This window comes from Petromyzon marinus, chromosome 18, assembly GCF_048934315.1.
Source record: "Petromyzon marinus isolate PM22_M1 ecotype Great Lakes invasive population chromosome 18, UKy_Petmar_22M1.pri1.0, whole genome shotgun sequence".
NCBI lineage: Eukaryota > Metazoa > Chordata > Hyperoartia > Petromyzontiformes > Petromyzontidae > Petromyzon > Petromyzon marinus.
In genome coordinates this window covers 14,046,934-14,064,173 of record NC_133684.1, presented here as the reverse complement: position 1 = coordinate 14,064,173, position 17,240 = coordinate 14,046,934, and the positions used below count along the sequence as shown (strand labels likewise).

Genomic DNA, 17,240 nt, shown 5'->3' with positions numbered 1-17,240 from the left:
ACTCATCCACTCACTTGCTCACCACACTGCAGGTCACAACACTTCACTTTCTGCTTCCTTCTCACTGCTGGACTTTGGAATTCCCTCCGATCTTCTATTTCTCAAACTCTTATATTTCAACAAACGCGTCAACTCTCGTCTATTATAACATTTTTCGTGCTGTTTATTGCTGGCCGCTTGATGTTTTGGACACAAAAAACACTTTGCGGATTGACCTGGAAATGACATCACAGCTCTTTCTTTCCCCCCTGAGTAACGCCTCTTCAGGGTCTATTTCTCACGAATCCCAAATTGCATTCCCTGAGTCTGGAACTGTTGAGAAGAGGGAGCGGTACGCTCGGGAATTCCCTACTGAGCGAGCTCTCGAAAGATGCATTTTTGTGTTTCCGCCCACATGTATAAAACACTCATGAATGGAATTGGCCATAGATCAGGCGATAAGACCACATGCATGCCCATTACAGTCGGCTCACCTCTATATGTGTATCAGTTACAGCTGGCTCACCGCTGTGACGCATGCCCGTTACGGTCGGCTCACCGCTGTGACGCGTGCCCTCCCCCGCCACGCTGGGGGGGGGGGGGGGAGCCTGTCCGCCTCGCAGTGGAGGTCCAGCAATGGGCGGCGGCGGCGTGAGAGCGAGCACGCGGATCTCGTTTCAGATCCTGGCGCTGCGTTTGCTGAGGGCTGTGCTGCCCTCCTGGAGCGGCAGCGGTGGTAGCGAGCGTGCGCAGGAGATGAAGGCCCTGCTGGAGCGCCTCTTCCTCATGCTGGGAAACCTGCTGAGCTCCTGCTCGTCCGACAGCCTGTCGGTGCGAGGTGTGTGGACGCCATAGACCCCCGGCTCCCCCACCGCTCTTCCGGTCAGAGCGGAGCGGTTTCCCACTCAAAGAAGCTTTGAGGCATTGGTGCTCATCTCCCGTTTACAGCCCTGAGCCAGTGGTAACCATTCCACATTCCTATGGTAGGACAACTGCTGTTGATTTCCCCGCAAAGTGCTTCTCTTTTTATTGACCCCAGAGAGGTGAATGGGCTCGGTCAATCCCCGACCAGGATTGGAACTTGCAACTTTTTGTGAGCAGCTCCCTCTACCGCTGAGCGCTTGAGTTTCATCCAGATGCACACACGTCAATGATTTTTGCATCTGGTAGCTGAACGTTTGGTTTTTATAGCATCATGCCTGACCATTTCATTTCTATAGACCAGTATTCTTCACTGGTGGCCTTTAGTGCGGCCCCTGAAGTACTGCCCCCGACAATACACAGATGTGAAAACATCCCATCATTGTCCTGCTGCTGTCAAACCGATGGTTTCAAATGTCTTATCGGCGATAGTGGCCCCCCTCTGAACATTAGTGAAGTACGCTGATCTAGACGTAACTTTTGTCTCATCGTATTCAATGTTTGGGTTGGTAATGGTCCTACGTGGCCATAGCTAATCCCGGACGCAGCTTGCGCTGACCCCCTGCGTGTGCCCGCCCTGCAGACGGCACCTGCCGCAACCGGAGGGGCCGCCCGCAGGCGTCGCTGACGGCATCGTGTAGCAGCACGCTGGCCGAGGAGACGGTGACGCTGCTGCGGGTGCTGCACGCGCTGCCCCGCTGGAGCCCGCTGATCAACCAGCACCTGGAGGCGCACCTGGGCTGCCTGCGTCACCTCATGGGAGCCGCGCCTCATAAGGTGGGCGGTTCCCTCCCTTGGACTGCCTGCCATGCCACCCCCAGTGATTGCTGCGGGTGCACTGACCGCAAGATACGCGTTGTCGGCTTCCCGGCGGATGTTAAACATCTTTTGATGTCATTCGAACCGAGTCAGCTGTTCTGTGCCTCTTTCCAAATTCGAAAAATTACCCCGCAAGTTTTACTCAATTGGGATGACAGAGCGGCAACCACTGCCCCCGACTGGCAGGCCATGAGTCACCTTGTGCCCACAGGGACAGCTGCCACTGGGGGAATGCCCATGTACGTACACATGTATGTTAAACTTATTTTGCACCGTACATAGCCAACCGTGCTCATCGGAGGTGCATTGCGACTCAAGTTGCTGATCTCGTGCAGAGCGCTTTGAGAGGCCCTGGCATACGGCGGGGCGCTCTGTAACGACGCGGCCGCTTGGCGGCGTCGGTGGCGGCGTCGGTGGCGACGCCTTGCAGCTGGGGACCGTTGGTCGGCCCCGGCAGCATTGTTTGCGGTCGGCCTTGGAAGAGCTCTCGTTGTGCCCGGGCCATGTGGCAGGGCGGTGCGGTGGAGCCTGCGGGGGACCGCATGCAGCTGGAGGCGCGCGGGCTGGTGGCTGTGCTGGCCGTGGTGGGCGGTGTGGACGGGCGCCTGCGGCTCGGGGGGCAGGTGGCGCACGAGGAGTTTGGTCAGGGCACGGTGACTCGCATCACGGCGCGAGGGCGCATCACCGTGCTCTTCCAGGAGCCGCCACGGGCCAGTCGTGTGTGCTCACTGCCGCAGCTCCAACCGGTAACCCCCTCCCCTCCCACCCCCCCTCCCACCGTTGTCGTCACTCATTTTATCGCAGTTACCATCATCGTGGCTGATTATCGCCATGACTATCATCGTCACCACCACCACCTTCACTGTCATCATTGCCGTCATCATCATTATCGTCGAGGCCACATGAATGGGAAAAGGCCCGCTGTTGAGATCTCGGCTGTTATGGCGTAACTGGCTGATTGTGAAGGAAATGGCAGTGACTGAAGTTGGGCACTGCGCGTGGTCATGATGCAGGTCTCTGAGGTCGGCTTTGACCTGAGCAACTTCCCGCTGACGGAGCCACTGCTCAACTCGTGGGGCCAGCTTGTGAACCTGGCCTGCAGCAAGCAGCACCGGCGGTGGCGATCTGCGGCCCACGGGCCCACGGGTGAGAGCGTGGCCTGCGCAAAGGGGAGTGGCCGACGCTTGCCAGGCCCCCGTCGGCTTCCCTCTTCTCTTGGGCGATAAGTTACGCGGAACGGTTGCCTGCAACCAAGTCGCTTTTGTGTGGACGTCTCTGCACCAGTTGCTGACAGTTGCACAACCGGTTCCTTCCGATATTAGGAAGCCACAAGAGCTGTGCACATTTAAATATATATTGAAAATGTATTTCTTTACAATTGCTTTTTGTGTTTAGATTTGTTGTCCTTCCCCCACACTTCCGATGAGCATGGTTGGCTGTGTATGCTGCGAAAGAAATTAAATATACATACATTACAGTGGAGACAATCTCTGCTTTCAAGCGTTGATTTCCCTGGTAAATTCGTTGTGTATGATTTTCGTTTGCGAACTGCGAATAGTCGTAACAGCTGTCGTCACACGTCGTGCAATTCTCATTCGTTCATCGGGAAGGGTTGCACTTGTGCTACGATAGCTGTCGACTTTAAGTCTGGTTGTACAAACGAAGCCTGAAATACGACGTGAGAGTCTGCGGTCGCGGACGCGGCCGCTCCCTGTGATCGCAGGGAGCTCGACACAGTGGCCGGATGCTCGAGCCGCTCGCTTTGTCCGTTCCCGTGTGCTGCATGCGGCCCAGACGAGGTGGACGTCGTGCTGCTGGCGAGGCACCAGGTGCTGCTCTACGTGCTGAAGGCCGCGCGCACGCTACTCTCGCACCAAGACAAACTCCGGCAGATCCAGTCACAGCCAGCCCTCCTCGAGCAACCCAACCCATCCCTTGGCAAGTGCGCGCACGCGCACGCATGCACACAAACAAACAAAGGCAAAGATCCCCCTCATAGCCTTAACAGACTCTTGGGGAAAGTGCTGTTAGCGGGCACCTATGAAGGTCGGAACGGTACACGAGGGGATGGGTGACCAGGACCACACCTGACCGCCTTTGTCTCCCCAGTGGCGATGCTTACATACCGCACCAGGTACTCATTTGAGGATGAATCGACCTTGGGGAGGCTCAGAACCATTTAAGATAATTATCACCGGTGTTGGATGTGAGCTGGAATCAGACTTGGGTCGCTGGGTTCGTCGCGCAGCGCGCTAACCACGACACGACAGCCCCTCGTCCATACACACATTATACACACATACACAGCATCGTGAGCTGTCATTCTGCACCAAATGACTGTGATCTCACAACTGGCTTGTTGGCCGAAGCTTATAGGGATAAATGTTAGTGCTGAGGGTGAACTGGTGGACATGACTGCCAGATGCATTACGTGCATTCCCCACTGTGCTACGAGCCATTACAGCACGGTGGCAGCCTCCTTGCAAATCACGCGTGCGCTGACGTTAAACCCGGATTTTAATCCTGGAATGCGCCTTGTTTTGAACGTGGCCATAACTGGTGACATGGCTCAGCGGTCGCGCCTTCTTCGACGCTTTTTGCCGTTGTTTGCAGTTCGAATCCGCCACGCCACCCTGGTTATAATTGCGGGGTGTATCAACCATAAAATACACGCCATCTGCTTCACAGTGGACATTAAATGTCCCGTGACGCCCTTCGAAATGAGCAGGCCACCGCGTGCCTGCGTCATGGTCTGCAAATTACTCAATTTTGATGAGACATTGTCGTACCGCTATGGCAGGCTATTGCCCACTTGCAGGTCGGTGCTGATTCACCTTCAAATGTTTGTGAAGAGATGTGATCTAATGTGCTCTAAGTTCACCGAGGCATTTTAGCAAAGTCATACACATGGATAGATGATGATTATATATTATTTTTCTCACGTGCCCTGTGCTGCTGGGATGATCAGATGAGGGAGCGGTGGCGGTGGCGTCGCCCGACGTCTCGGACCTCTCTCCAGATATGCCGCAGCCTCCCATGATCCTCCTGCAGCAACTGCTCACGGCCGCCACGCAGCCCTCTCCGCTCAAGGCCATATTTACGCGACAGGAGCTTGAGGTGATCTCTCCCTCTGCCATCCTCCCTCTCTCTCACCTGTTGGAATTGCTGCTCTTTGCCTTTATTACCTTGGCAACGCGGTACGTCGGTCCACGCTGGCAGCATGCTTTGTGGCCAACATGCAGCTCCGTTTGTCCCCGGGATTTTTGGCCGACCACCTAGGCCAGTGTCTGCCCCGTCTATGTGCAGTTCTCTTGCAACTTGTTGATCTTTGTTCTTCTTGGGCGTTCTCTGGGCATTGTCCCGTAGATGGTTCCATGCACGAGTGTGTTTGGAAATCTCTGCAATTGCGAATTACAGCTGTGGTCCCTGTTCTTTGTAGTTTAGTCCTTGATGGTTTTAACACATTAACACGTCATCGTGGCAACATGTTAAATATCTCATCTGGTTTGCATGAGGTCGTGGGTTTGATCCTGACCCTGACGCCTGTATATTTGGAGTTTGCATGTTCTCCCCGTGGTTGATGGATTTTTCTCCTGGTCCTCCGGTTTATCCCTCCACATTTAGAAACATACATTTATTGCATTTGGCCGCAATACATTTCCACATGATAAGTCACTTCATTGAGCTATCATTTGTGGCCAGGTTTCTTCTGAAAAAGAGCTATTTAGCTCAGTGGGCCTTACGTGGTAAAATAAAAATAGTTTAGTTTAAGATTATTACCTCATGATTTACAATACTCTGATAGTGCGCTGTTTTTGAGTTGTACGCCTTTTGGCGTGTTCTGGTCCAACACCAATGGAGACTAGGCTCTAAGAAAAGCTGTCTCGGGTGTGGACCAATCAAATTCAAGGACAGTGCATATTATTATCAGAGTTGTCTTTTTTGTTTGCATTTTGACTGCTTGTGTTGTGGTCATTGCAAACATGATGCCTTGAATAAAGGTGTCAGTTTTTGTGCCAGTTAAAAGGGTAAAACCTATTCCTATATGCTTATAGTTTAGCGACGTGGTGGTGAGGTTTGTGGTTCACTGAGCTGGAGCTATGATGCACGTGAGACGGCAGCGCGCGGGGCAGCATGGCGAGGCCTACAGAGGGCACAGGACAGCCAACCTGGCGTGGCTCCTGTCACACGGGAAATGAACGGCTGGGCAGAACTTTATTAATTTTCTAAGTAAAGCCATCTTGAAGAATTGCCTTGAAAATGCACGGGGCTTTCAAATGAATTGCACGTTTGGTAAGGATACACCATTACCTAGCTGGGATTTTGGACTGAAGCAGAAATCAACCTGTTCCCGTTCCGAGAAGTTGTACTCACCACATTGAACTTTAGCGACACGACCATACTATGACAGCTGGTGCCAAAATTAGCCAAACCTCCTCCCACATGGCCTTGTAGTAGCCTCAGTATGTATTCCGACTTGAAGATGTACAGATAAAGTTATTTTATTTTAGTTATCCTTCTGATTGGTGCAACGTTCTTGCAATAATAATGTTATATTCTTAGTTTTTTCGGTAAAGTCACGTTGAAGAGAAACAACAAAATAACAAAATATATATAAAACAATAAAAAATTCTCACGACGTTTCGACCATAACTCAAATGGTCATCATCAGGTGTGTCGGTTTGCATAAATTTATTTTGAAAACGCCATATTTATTTATATATATAAAAAAATAACGTTTGCGTCACGTGCAACAATTGGCAGTTTGCCCAGGACTAGTCCATCTATTTTTTGAAAAGAGGAGGGGGGAGACGAAATTTGTTTTTATGTATGCTGTCTGAAAGCCACTGTAAGCGTGAACAATCAATCAAGAACTGAAATGATTTATCAAATCTTTCCAATGATTGCTAAGATAGAATCCATCTTCTCAGTTGAAATTGTCTCTGTGCTTGTATATGTGGATAGCCTCATGAACGAATCTCTCATGGAAGCCAGATGGCTTACAAAGAACCTCCGTCTTGGAAAAGTCAATGGCATGTGAGCCTACTGAATTAGAACAATGATCTGCTACGGCCGAGGTGTTGGTCCTACCGTGTTTAAGGTCTGCTTTATGTTCACGAATGCGGTCCGAGATATGGCGTTTGGTTTCTCCAATGTAACTGCTACCACAGAGGCAACTTAGTTTGTAGACACCAGGGTATTGTATGTCCGGAATCACATCTTTTACAGACGGAACCAGATCACGGATTTTATGTAATGTGTTGAAACGGACCTGGATCTTGTGTTTATTCAAGATTTTGGAGATCTTTTTTGTGATCCCAGCAATGTAGGGTAAAGTGATGGTTTTGAAAGGCTCCTCAAGAGGGTTCTTATTCATGGTTTGAGTGATAGCTTTGCGGATTGTATAGTCGGAGTAACCATTAGCCCTAAGAGCTTGGTGTACGTGCTTGAGTTCACTGCTTATGTGTTCCTGGTCGGATATGCATTGGGCTCTATGATACAGAGTCTTGATGAAAGAATTCTTCTGTGATGGATGGTGGTGGTGGGAATCCGGTTTCAGATAAGCATCCGTATGGGTAGCTTTCCTGTAGACAGAGTGGCTCATTGAACCATCAGGTCTCTTTTTAATTAGGACATCCAAAAAAGGTATCTTGCCATCTATTTCGACTTCCATGGTAAATCTGATGGCTGGGTGTATGGAATTGATGTGGTCGAAGAATTGGTCTAGAGCAGGCCGGCCATGTGGCCAGATGACAAAAGTGTCATCCACGTACCTCTTCCATAAGGTTGGGCGCAGAGTGGCAGTCTGGATGGCGTCAGTCTCAAATTTCTCCATGAAAATGTTAGCTATAACTGGAGAAAGGGGGGAGCCCATTGGGGTGCCCTCAGTTTGTTTGTAGAAAGTTCCATTCCAAGTGAAGTATGTATTGGTTAAACAGTGTCTCACCAGGGGGGGTACCTCAGTGTTTAGTCCTTGATGAACCAAGTCTTCAATGATTGCAATGGTGTCAGGTACAGGAACCTTGGTGAATAAGGAAACTACATCAAAACTGACAAGCAGGTCGTCTGGGGACAGGGAAATACCCTTGATTGTTGATACCAGGTGAGTAGAATTTTGTACCGCAGAGGTGGTCTTTCCAGTGAAAGGACGCAGGATTTCAGACAAAAAACGAGCTAGTTTGTAGGTGGGGGAGCTGATAGTAGAGACTATGGGACGAAGAGGTGTATCAACTTTATGTATTTTTGGTAAGCCGTATAATCTTGGTGGCCTGGCAGCAGAAGGTTTCAACGAAAACTGTTTAGATTGATGAATTAATGCGGTTGAATCAGAAATTATTTTGTTGGTTTGTGTGACGAGGCTGTTGGTGGGATCTCTTTTTATTTTTGTATAACTACCATCGTCGAGTAATTCTTTAATTTTGTTGTTGTATTCTATTTTATCCATGATGACAGTAGCATTGCCTTTGTCAGCTGAGAGAACTACAATATCATTCCTCTTTTTTAATTTATATAATTCAAAACGCTCATCTTTGCTGAGGTTGCTAGCTGGCATCTTAGCGTTTTTGAGGGTTGCAGCGATTTCAGATCTCGCTACGTCTGCAGCGATGTGACCCAGGCCCCTGAGAGCAACGTCTACTTGGGCAATTATATCATTAACTGGTATGTGTTTAGGTGTGACTGCAAAGTTTAGACCTTTAGCTAAAACGGATTTCAGACCATCGGAAATAGAACTGTTACTGCGATTAATTACGACTTTATTAACGTCTAACTTTTTGGTGTGTGGGTCCGGTCTTTTGTTGAAGAGGAGGTTAAATTTGGAAATCAGGTTTTCCTTACATTTGGCCGACATAGTAGCAGCTGAAGAGGCAGTCATATTGTCTACATGTTCCCAATCCGATGTGGACATTATTGCCGTCAATGATAAGTGTGATTTGTAGAGTGTCTTGTCTAACTGATCTAGTTCTGTGCGTATAAGTCTGATTTTTTCTGAGATAAGAGCTAAGCTAGTTTTGAAAAGAATTCGTTTCGCATTAGAAGAAGTTACAGTAGCAGAGGTGAATGTAAATGCGATTGGTATTACCCCAGAGTCGCGGCATCTCTTCAGGAAGGTGAGAGACTCGATCAGCTGAGCTTTCTTATCCCGGAGTTTGTTGAAGGATCTTAAAGTTATGTGAAAACCCTCCCCGTAGAGGCGATTAAATTTTGATTTAAAGCTTTCGTGACTGCAGTAATTCATATTCTTAGTTTTTTCGGTAAAGTCACGTTGAAGAGAAACAAAATAACGTGACTTTACCGAAAAAACTAAGAATATGAATTACTGCAGTCACGAAAGCTTTAAATCAAAATTTAATCGCCTCTACGGGGAGGGTTTTCACATAACTTTAAGATCCTTCAACAAACTCCGGGATAAGAAAGCTCAGCTGATCGAGTCTCTCACCTTCCTGAAGAGATGCCGCGACTCTGGGGTAATACCAATCGCATTTACATTCACCTCTGCTACTGTAACTTCTTCTAATGCGAAACGAATTCTTTTCAAAACTAGCTTAGCTCTTATCTCAGAAAAAATCAGACTTATACGCACAGAACTAGATCAGTTAGACAAGACACTCTACAAATCACACTTATCATTGACGGCAATAATGTCCACATCGGATTGGGAACATGTAGACAATATGACTGCCTCTTCAGCTGCTACTATGTCGACCAAATGTAAGGAAAACCTGATTTCCAAATTTAACCTCCTCTTCAACAAAAGACCGGACCCACACACCAAAAAGTTAGACGTTAATAAAGTCGTAATTAATCGCAGTAACAGTTCTATTTCCGATGGTCTGAAATCCGTTTTAGCTAAAGGTCTAAACTTTGCAGTCACACCTAAACACATACCAGTTAATGATATAATTGCCCAAGTAGACGTTGCTCTCAGGGGCCTGGGTCACATCGCTGCAGACGTAGCGAGATCTGAAATCGCTGCAACCCTCAAAAACGCTAAGATGCCAGCTAGCAACCTCAGCAAAGATGAGCGTTTTGAATTATATAAATTAAAAAAGAGGAATGATATTGTAGTTCTCTCAGCTGACAAAGGCAATGCTACTGTCATCATGGATAAAATAGAATACAACAACAAAATTAAAGAATTACTCGACGATGGTAGTTATACAAAAATAAAAAGAGATCCCACCAACAGCCTCGTCACACAAACCAACAAAATAATTTCTGATTCAACCGCATTAATTGATCAATCTAAACAGTTTTCGTTGAAACCTTCTGCTGCCAGGCCACCAAGATTATACGGCTTACCAAAAATACATAAAGTTGATACACCTCTTCGTCCCATAGTCTCTACTATCAGCTCCCCCACCTACAAACTAGCTCGTTTTTTGTCTGAAATCCTGCGTCCTTTCACTGGAAAGACCACCTCTGCGGTACAAAATTCTACTCACCTGGTATCAACAATTAAGGGTATTTCCCTGTCCCCAGACGACCTGCTTGTCAGTTTTGATGTAGTTTCCTTATTCACCAAGGTTCCTGTACCTGACACCATTGCAATCATTGAAGACTTGGTTCATCAAGGACTAAACACTGAGGTACCCCCCCTGGTGAGACACTGTTTAACCAATACATACTTCACTTGGAATGGAACTTTCTACAAACAAACTGAGGGCACCCCAATGGGCTCCCCCCTTTCTCCAGTTATAGCTAACATTTTCATGGAGAAATTTGAGACTGACGCCATCCAGACTGCCACTCTGCGCCCAACCTTATGGAAGAGGTACGTGGATGACACTTTTGTCATCTGGCCACATGGCCGGCCTGCTCTAGACCAATTCTTCGACCACATCAATTCCATACACCCAGCCATCAGATTTACCATGGAAGTCGAAATAGATGGCAAGATACCTTTTTTGGATGTCCTAATTAAAAAGAGACCTGATGGTTCAATGAGCCACTCTGTCTACAGGAAAGCTACCCATACGGATGCTTATCTGAAACCGGATTCCCACCACCATCCATCACAGAAGAATTCTCTCATCAAGACTCTGTATCATAGAGCCCAATGCATATCCGACCAGGAACACATAAGCAGTGAACTCAAGCACGTACACCAAGCTCTTAGGGCTAATGGTTACTCCGACTATACAATCCGCAAAGCTATCACTCAAACCATGAATAAGAACCCTCTTGAGGAGCCTTTCAAAACCATCACTTTACCCTACATTGCTGGGATCACAAAAAAGATCTCCAAAATCTTGAATAAACACAAGATCCAGGTCCGTTTCAACACATTACATAAAATCCGTGATCTGGTTCCGTCTGTAAAAGATGTGATTCCGGACATACAATACCCTGGTGTCTACAAACTAAGTTGCCTCTGTGGTAGCAGTTACATTGGAGAAACCAAACGCCATATCTCGGACCGCATTCGTGAACATAAAGCAGACCTTAAACACGGTAGGACCAACACCTCGGCCGTAGCAGATCATTGTTCTAATTCAGTAGGCTCACATGCCATTGACTTTTCCAAGACGGAGGTTCTTTGTAAGCCATCTGGCTTCCATGAGAGATTCGTTCATGAGGCTATCCACATATACAAGCACAGAGACAATTTCAACCGAGAAGATGGATTCTATCTTAGCAATCATTGGAAAGATTTGATAAATCATTTCAGTTCTTGATTGATTGTTCACGCTTACAGTGGCTTTCAGACAGCATACATAAAAACAAATTTCGTCTCCCCCCTCCTCTTTTCAAAAAATAGATGGACTAGTCCTGGGCAAACTGCCAATCGTTGCGCGTGACGCAAACGTAATTTTTATATATAAATAAATAAATAAATATGCCGTTTTCAAAATAAATTTATGCAAACCGACACACCTGATGATGACCGTTTGAGTTATGGTCGAAACGTCGTGAGAATTTTTTATTGTTTTATATATATTTTGTTGTTTCTCTTCAACGTGACTTTACCGAAAAAACTAAGAATATGAATTACTGCAGTCACGAAAGCTTTAAATCAAAAAATAATAATGTTGTTTAAAAATGTTGTCCGTGCCCCTCTTTTAAGAAGGCACAGAGTGTTCCCGTATTGATCAAGTTACCCGGGGCCCTTTGTGCACACAAACCGTGTTGTTGCGTCGCCGTGTAGGCGGCCGCTCTAGCCGTGTGCCAGTACCTGGCGCTGGAGGCAAGCCACCCGGCGGTGCCGGCCTTCGATGAGAGCAGCTCCAGCGAGTCCCTGACACCCACGTCGGCGCCGCCCACGAAGCCGCTCAAGCACAAGCAGCAGCAGCGGCGCCGCCCATCGCCCCCTCCGCCACTGCCACCTGTCGCTCAGCTCATGGAGATGGGCTTCCAGCGCAGGAACGTCGAGTTCGCCCTCAAGTCCCTGTCGGGCGGCACTACCGCCTCGGCAGGCCTCCCCGGTAACGCCCGCGACCTGTACGCGTCGCTTCTCTCAGCCTTCGCCTCTTCGAGATAACTAACCATTTAATGAGAGTAATAATGATCGCGCCGTTCTAGTAGCACAAGGTCGTCGTGAAGAAAGACCCCCGACGTGTCGGGCATTTGGAGCCAGCAGCAAATTAGGCTTTGGAATGAGTTTCCTAAGCGAGGGGACCATGGCAGGCGTCCCAGTGCTGAGCGTCAGTGGCATAAGGCCCTGAACGCAACAGCTAACGAAGGCCTTGAAGCACAGTAGTGGTGATACATTACTGGTAATGTTAGTCTCACAACTGTAAATTATTTTTTACTAGCAGAAAGTTCTCGGCGTTGCCCGGGGGAAAAAAATCTATTTAAAAACTTCTCTTAAAAACCATAACATATACATACACAAATACGAAGCTATTGTGAAAGAGTGAGTAGTATTTTTAATTTGAAGCTTTCGTGACTGCAAGAATTCATCTTCTTTGGTTGTTTTGGTAAAGTCACGTAGAATGAGAATAAAATAATAAAATAACAATGAAATTCTCACGACGTTTCGGCCACAATGCAAGCGGCCGTCTTCAGGTGAAAGGTACAGAACTGTCGGTACGACAGAGCTTCAATGAACGATGTTAAGATTTGTAGCGACTTTTAAGCTGGTTGGGAGAAGTGAGGCACCTTGACAAAGGGGTTTACATATCAATAGCTGAGGGATTAGCTTGTGACTGGTCACGGGAATGGCTATGTTAAAGTCAAAACCTACACATCCACAGAGGCAACTAGTAATTTAGCATTGAAATAGCTAAGGGATTAGCTTGTGCAAATAGCTGAGGGATTAGCTTTGGACTGGTCACGGAAATGGCTATGTTAAAGTCAAAACCTACACATCCACAGAGGCAACTAGTAATTTAGCATTGAAATAGCTAAGGGATTAGCTTGTGACTGGTCACAGAAATAGATGTTAAAGTAAAGGCCTACACATCCACAGAGCTTCAATGAACGCTGTTAAGATTCATAGCGACTTTTAAGCTGGTTGGGAGAAGTGAGGCACCTTGACAAAGGGGTTTACATATCAAATAACTGAGGGATTAGCTTGTGACTGGTCACGGAATAAATATTTACGGGTCAGAGCAGCCAACATGCTGTCTGACCCACGATGCCAGAGACGAAGACGTAGCACCTCGGGTTCCATTCCACCTGTAGACAGCCCCGATTCAGCCTCAGGGCTGCCCTTTTATGCCCCTGAGCGTGGCCTGGCTCCGCCCTCGGCCACGCCCCCTTCTGGAACCTTCCAGGAAGTTCTGGGCTGCCTTCCACGTGCCACCTGCTTGGCTCCGCCCTTAACCACGCCCCCTTCTGCAACCCTCCAGAAGGTCCTGAGCTATGCTCCCCGTGTCCCCACGGTCACCTACCTCACTCACCCCGGCCCATCACCTGCTTCACCAGCCGGCCGGGGAGCCGTGTCCCCACATGCCCCCCTCTGCCAGCAGCCAGCACCACGCCCCTAGTGACCCACTGCAACGCATTACATGCTGTGCTGGCTGCTACACCCACATTCCCTCATTCTACTGTACATTGCGCTACGTGCCGTAGTGATCCATTCTAGTATAGACTGACTGTAGTAGTATTTAGTGACCGTAGTAGTAGTATTAACTGACCATAGTAGTATCTACTAACAGTAGTCGTATCAAGTGGTATCTACTGACCGTAGTAGTATTTACTGACTATATAGTAGTATCTACTGACTGTATAGTAGTATCTACTGACTTTTGCAGTATTCACTGACCGTAGTGGTAGCTACTGAATGCAGTAGTATCTACTAACTCAATATTAGTATCTGCCTACTCTATAGTAGTATCAACCAATTCTATAGTAGTAAATATTGACTCTACAGTAGTATATAATGACTAAAGTAGTATCTACTGAATCTATAGTCGTATCTATTGACTATAGTAGTATCTACTAACTCTACAGTAGTATATACTGACTATAGTAGTATCTACTAACTCTATAGGAGTATCTACTGACTCTATAGTAATATCTGCAAACTCTATAGTAGTATCCGCTAACTCTATAGCAGTTTCTACTGACTCTATGTCGTATCTACCGACTCTGCAGCAGTGTACCGACTATAGTGGTATCTACTGTAGTATTATCTACCGACTCTATAGCAGTATCTACAGACTCCATAGCAGTAATTACTTACGATAGTAGTATCCACTGACTATAGTAGTAACTACAAACTCTACAGTAGTATCTACTGACTCTATAGTAGTGTAGTAGGTTCAACAGAGTTGCAGACGTACTTCTTGGAGGCAACACATTTATTAAAACCAACGCATAACACAATGGGGTTACTGCCCCTTTACCAGATAACCTATGGTGGTAGACCACCAGGCTAACTACGCTAGTTACTGGGAGTAGCTACAACGGACAGGACCCTAACTTGGGTCCTCGTCCACGCGTTGGTGACTTCTTCTTGGACGTAGAACGTAGATTGTAGATCTTCAGATGACGACAGCAACGCTGAACCCCGGTCCCTGTGCGGACCCGTTTTATATGCTCCTGGGTCGTGGCTGGCTCCGCCCTTAGCCACGACCATCTTCGAGAAACCTCTTGCCGTTTCCAGACTCTTCCCGTAGGATCTCACCCTGACACGTGACTACCCCCTAGCCCCCACATGGGGCCCCTGTGTAGATATTACTGGTCACATGCCTTCCAGGGTCAACCAGAGTGCCATGGCCTAGGGTAACCTCATCCTATGGCTGACACTCTCACACTGCCTCCTGTAGGAGTCAGCACTGCGCGCCACGCGTGGTGCCACTGCATTATCCCAGCACTCACCCTCTAGGGCTGGTACTACACCCACCTACAGAGTGTCCGCGATGACAATGCATCGCACGCCGTGCCTCGCTAGAGCCGGGATTACACAGTGACATTCACGATGTCACTACTACTGTCAGTAGATAATACTGTAATATCTACTAACTATAGAGTTGTATCTACTGACTCTATAGTAGTATCTACTGACTGTATAGTAGTGTAGTGAGTCCAACTGAGTCGCAGACGTTTCTCTATAGAGGCAACACATTTATTGTAACATCACGTTAACACAAAGGGGTAACTGCCCCTTCACCAGATAAAGCCTAGGGTGGTGACCACCCAGCAAACTACACTATACGTAGGAGTTATCGCTACGAAGGCTCAGACCCTCACTCGGGTCCACGACCACGTGTTGATGCCTCGTAGGACGTAGAGCGTCCAGCTTGTAGACGTAGAGCTTCTCGCTGTCGGACGAAGAACCCCCGGTCCCTCTCAGGGGACCGACCTTATATCCTGCCGGGTCGGGGCCATTCTGCCCTCGGCCCCGCCCGTCTTGTCGAGCGTTCTAGCTCCCTCTCGATCCCCCTCGAAAGCTCTCCCTGGACACATGATCACCCCCTAGCCCCCCCCCCGCCCCACCTGGGGCCTTGTCTGCGGACACTCCAGATCACATGTCTACGGGATCAACCAGAGTGCCATGGCCCGGGGCAACCCTGTCCCTGGGCTGACACTCTCCCACTCCCCCTTGTGGGAGCCTGCACTGCACGCTATGCGTGGTGCCCGCACTATCCCAGCGCTCACCAAGCCCCACTAGGACTGGTACTACACCCGCATACGGGGTGTACGCAATGACGGTGCATCGCACGCCGTGCTGTGCTAGAGCTGGCCTCACACAGCAACCTACCCAGTGCTGTCCGCGACATAGGAACATCGCACGCCGGCACCATACAGTGACATCCCTGATGTCACTACAGTAGTATCTACTAACTGTAGCAGTATTTACTGACCGTAGTGGTATCTCCTGACTGCAGTAGTATCAACCAACTCTATAGTAGTAAATACTGACTCTACAGTAGTATCTAATGACTATAGTAGTGTAAAGACTGTCAGTAAGTCCCGAGGTGAAGACAGGGTGTCAGCGAGGCTGGATGCAAAGACAAGGTGCCAGCAAGTATGGAGGGTCTTGTTTGGGAAATTCCCCAGAGGTCCTTGGTTGGGAAATTCCCCAGAGTGTCCAAAAGAGACAGCTGGGGAAATTCCCCCCAGAGAATCCACGAGGATATAAGCAGGGCAAGAAGGGATGTTAGGGGTCTGTAGAGAGGGACTCGGGCCATCGTCCCCGGCAGGTGAGCCCCAGTTGAGCGGTGCCTCGACTGCCCGATCGGCAAGGAGCAACCACACGACGGCACAGCAGGATCCGGAGCTGGAGAGGGATTGGACTACGGGAGTACATTGTTAATTTAACTACTTTCAGTTTACGAATGGGAAATACGAATAGCGCTGGCTCACTCGGGGGCTTATCGCGTGGTATCTGGGTAATTTTTTTAAACGTAAACCCCACAGTTTGTGAGTTAAAAGCGTCGCAAGTCGCGTCCACATATACACCGACACACAGAGAGACAAAACAATACTTGTATAGGTAAGATTATTAAATATTTATAGTCTGATTGTGTCTGACTTGACACTTGTCAGAAGATATAACTACCTCATTTCATTTTGGATTTCGAAGAGCATCTACGAACAAATATATCTCACGCCTTGCTGAAAACTTAATCATAATTTGCAGTGTTCGGTAAAAGTCTCTGAATGATTTATAACTTGGGGTGCATTTCATTGGACACAGAGGCAGGAGTAGACTGCCACCTGTAAGAGGGGAGGAGAGTTTTCTTTTTTTTCTTATTTGTTGATCACCGCTGAGCTACCATTCCCCCACGGCCAATGCCGACCGTGTGACACAGGGATCGAGGCCCTGGTGGGCTGGCTGCTGGACCACCCGGACGTGCAGATCCCGGACATCTCGGATGTGGAGAGCGCCACGTCGGATGACGTGTCAGACGAGGACCTCCTGGACGAGGCCGAGGAGGTGGAGGTGAGGGACACTCCCGGCACCGCCACGCGGCGTGGGTAGCTCTGCGGTGCGCCACCCATGCCTTGGTGACGGGGAGCGCGATTCTGTTGCCAAGACCGCTCGTGCTGCCCATCCATAGTAACACAAACTCGGGTGACTCGTGAGGCCAGGGCAAGGGATGTCAATTGAAGGCTCGTGTTGTTGTTAT

The 17,240-nt window shown here is 48.4% G+C and overlaps 1 protein-coding gene across 5 annotated transcripts in view; it reads left to right on the top strand.

The window, feature by feature from the left end:
* Window positions 1–17,240, top strand: part of HERC2 (HECT and RLD domain containing E3 ubiquitin protein ligase 2) — a 159,739-nt gene that overhangs the window by 66,840 nt on the left and 75,659 nt on the right. For all 5 annotated transcript variants that reach the window (XM_032956770.2, XM_032956768.2, XM_032956767.2 and 2 more), the window contains exons 40-47: window positions 661–817; window positions 1,484–1,677; window positions 2,232–2,465; window positions 2,733–2,865; window positions 3,514–3,657; window positions 4,688–4,836; window positions 11,867–12,143; window positions 16,923–17,053. In XM_032956770.2, coding sequence (XP_032812661.2) covers window positions 661–817; window positions 1,484–1,677; window positions 2,232–2,465; window positions 2,733–2,865; window positions 3,514–3,657; window positions 4,688–4,836; window positions 11,867–12,143; window positions 16,923–17,053 — 1,419 coding nt within the window. The remainder of the gene's footprint in view (window positions 1–660; window positions 818–1,483; window positions 1,678–2,231; window positions 2,466–2,732; window positions 2,866–3,513; window positions 3,658–4,687; window positions 4,837–11,866; window positions 12,144–16,922; window positions 17,054–17,240) is intronic.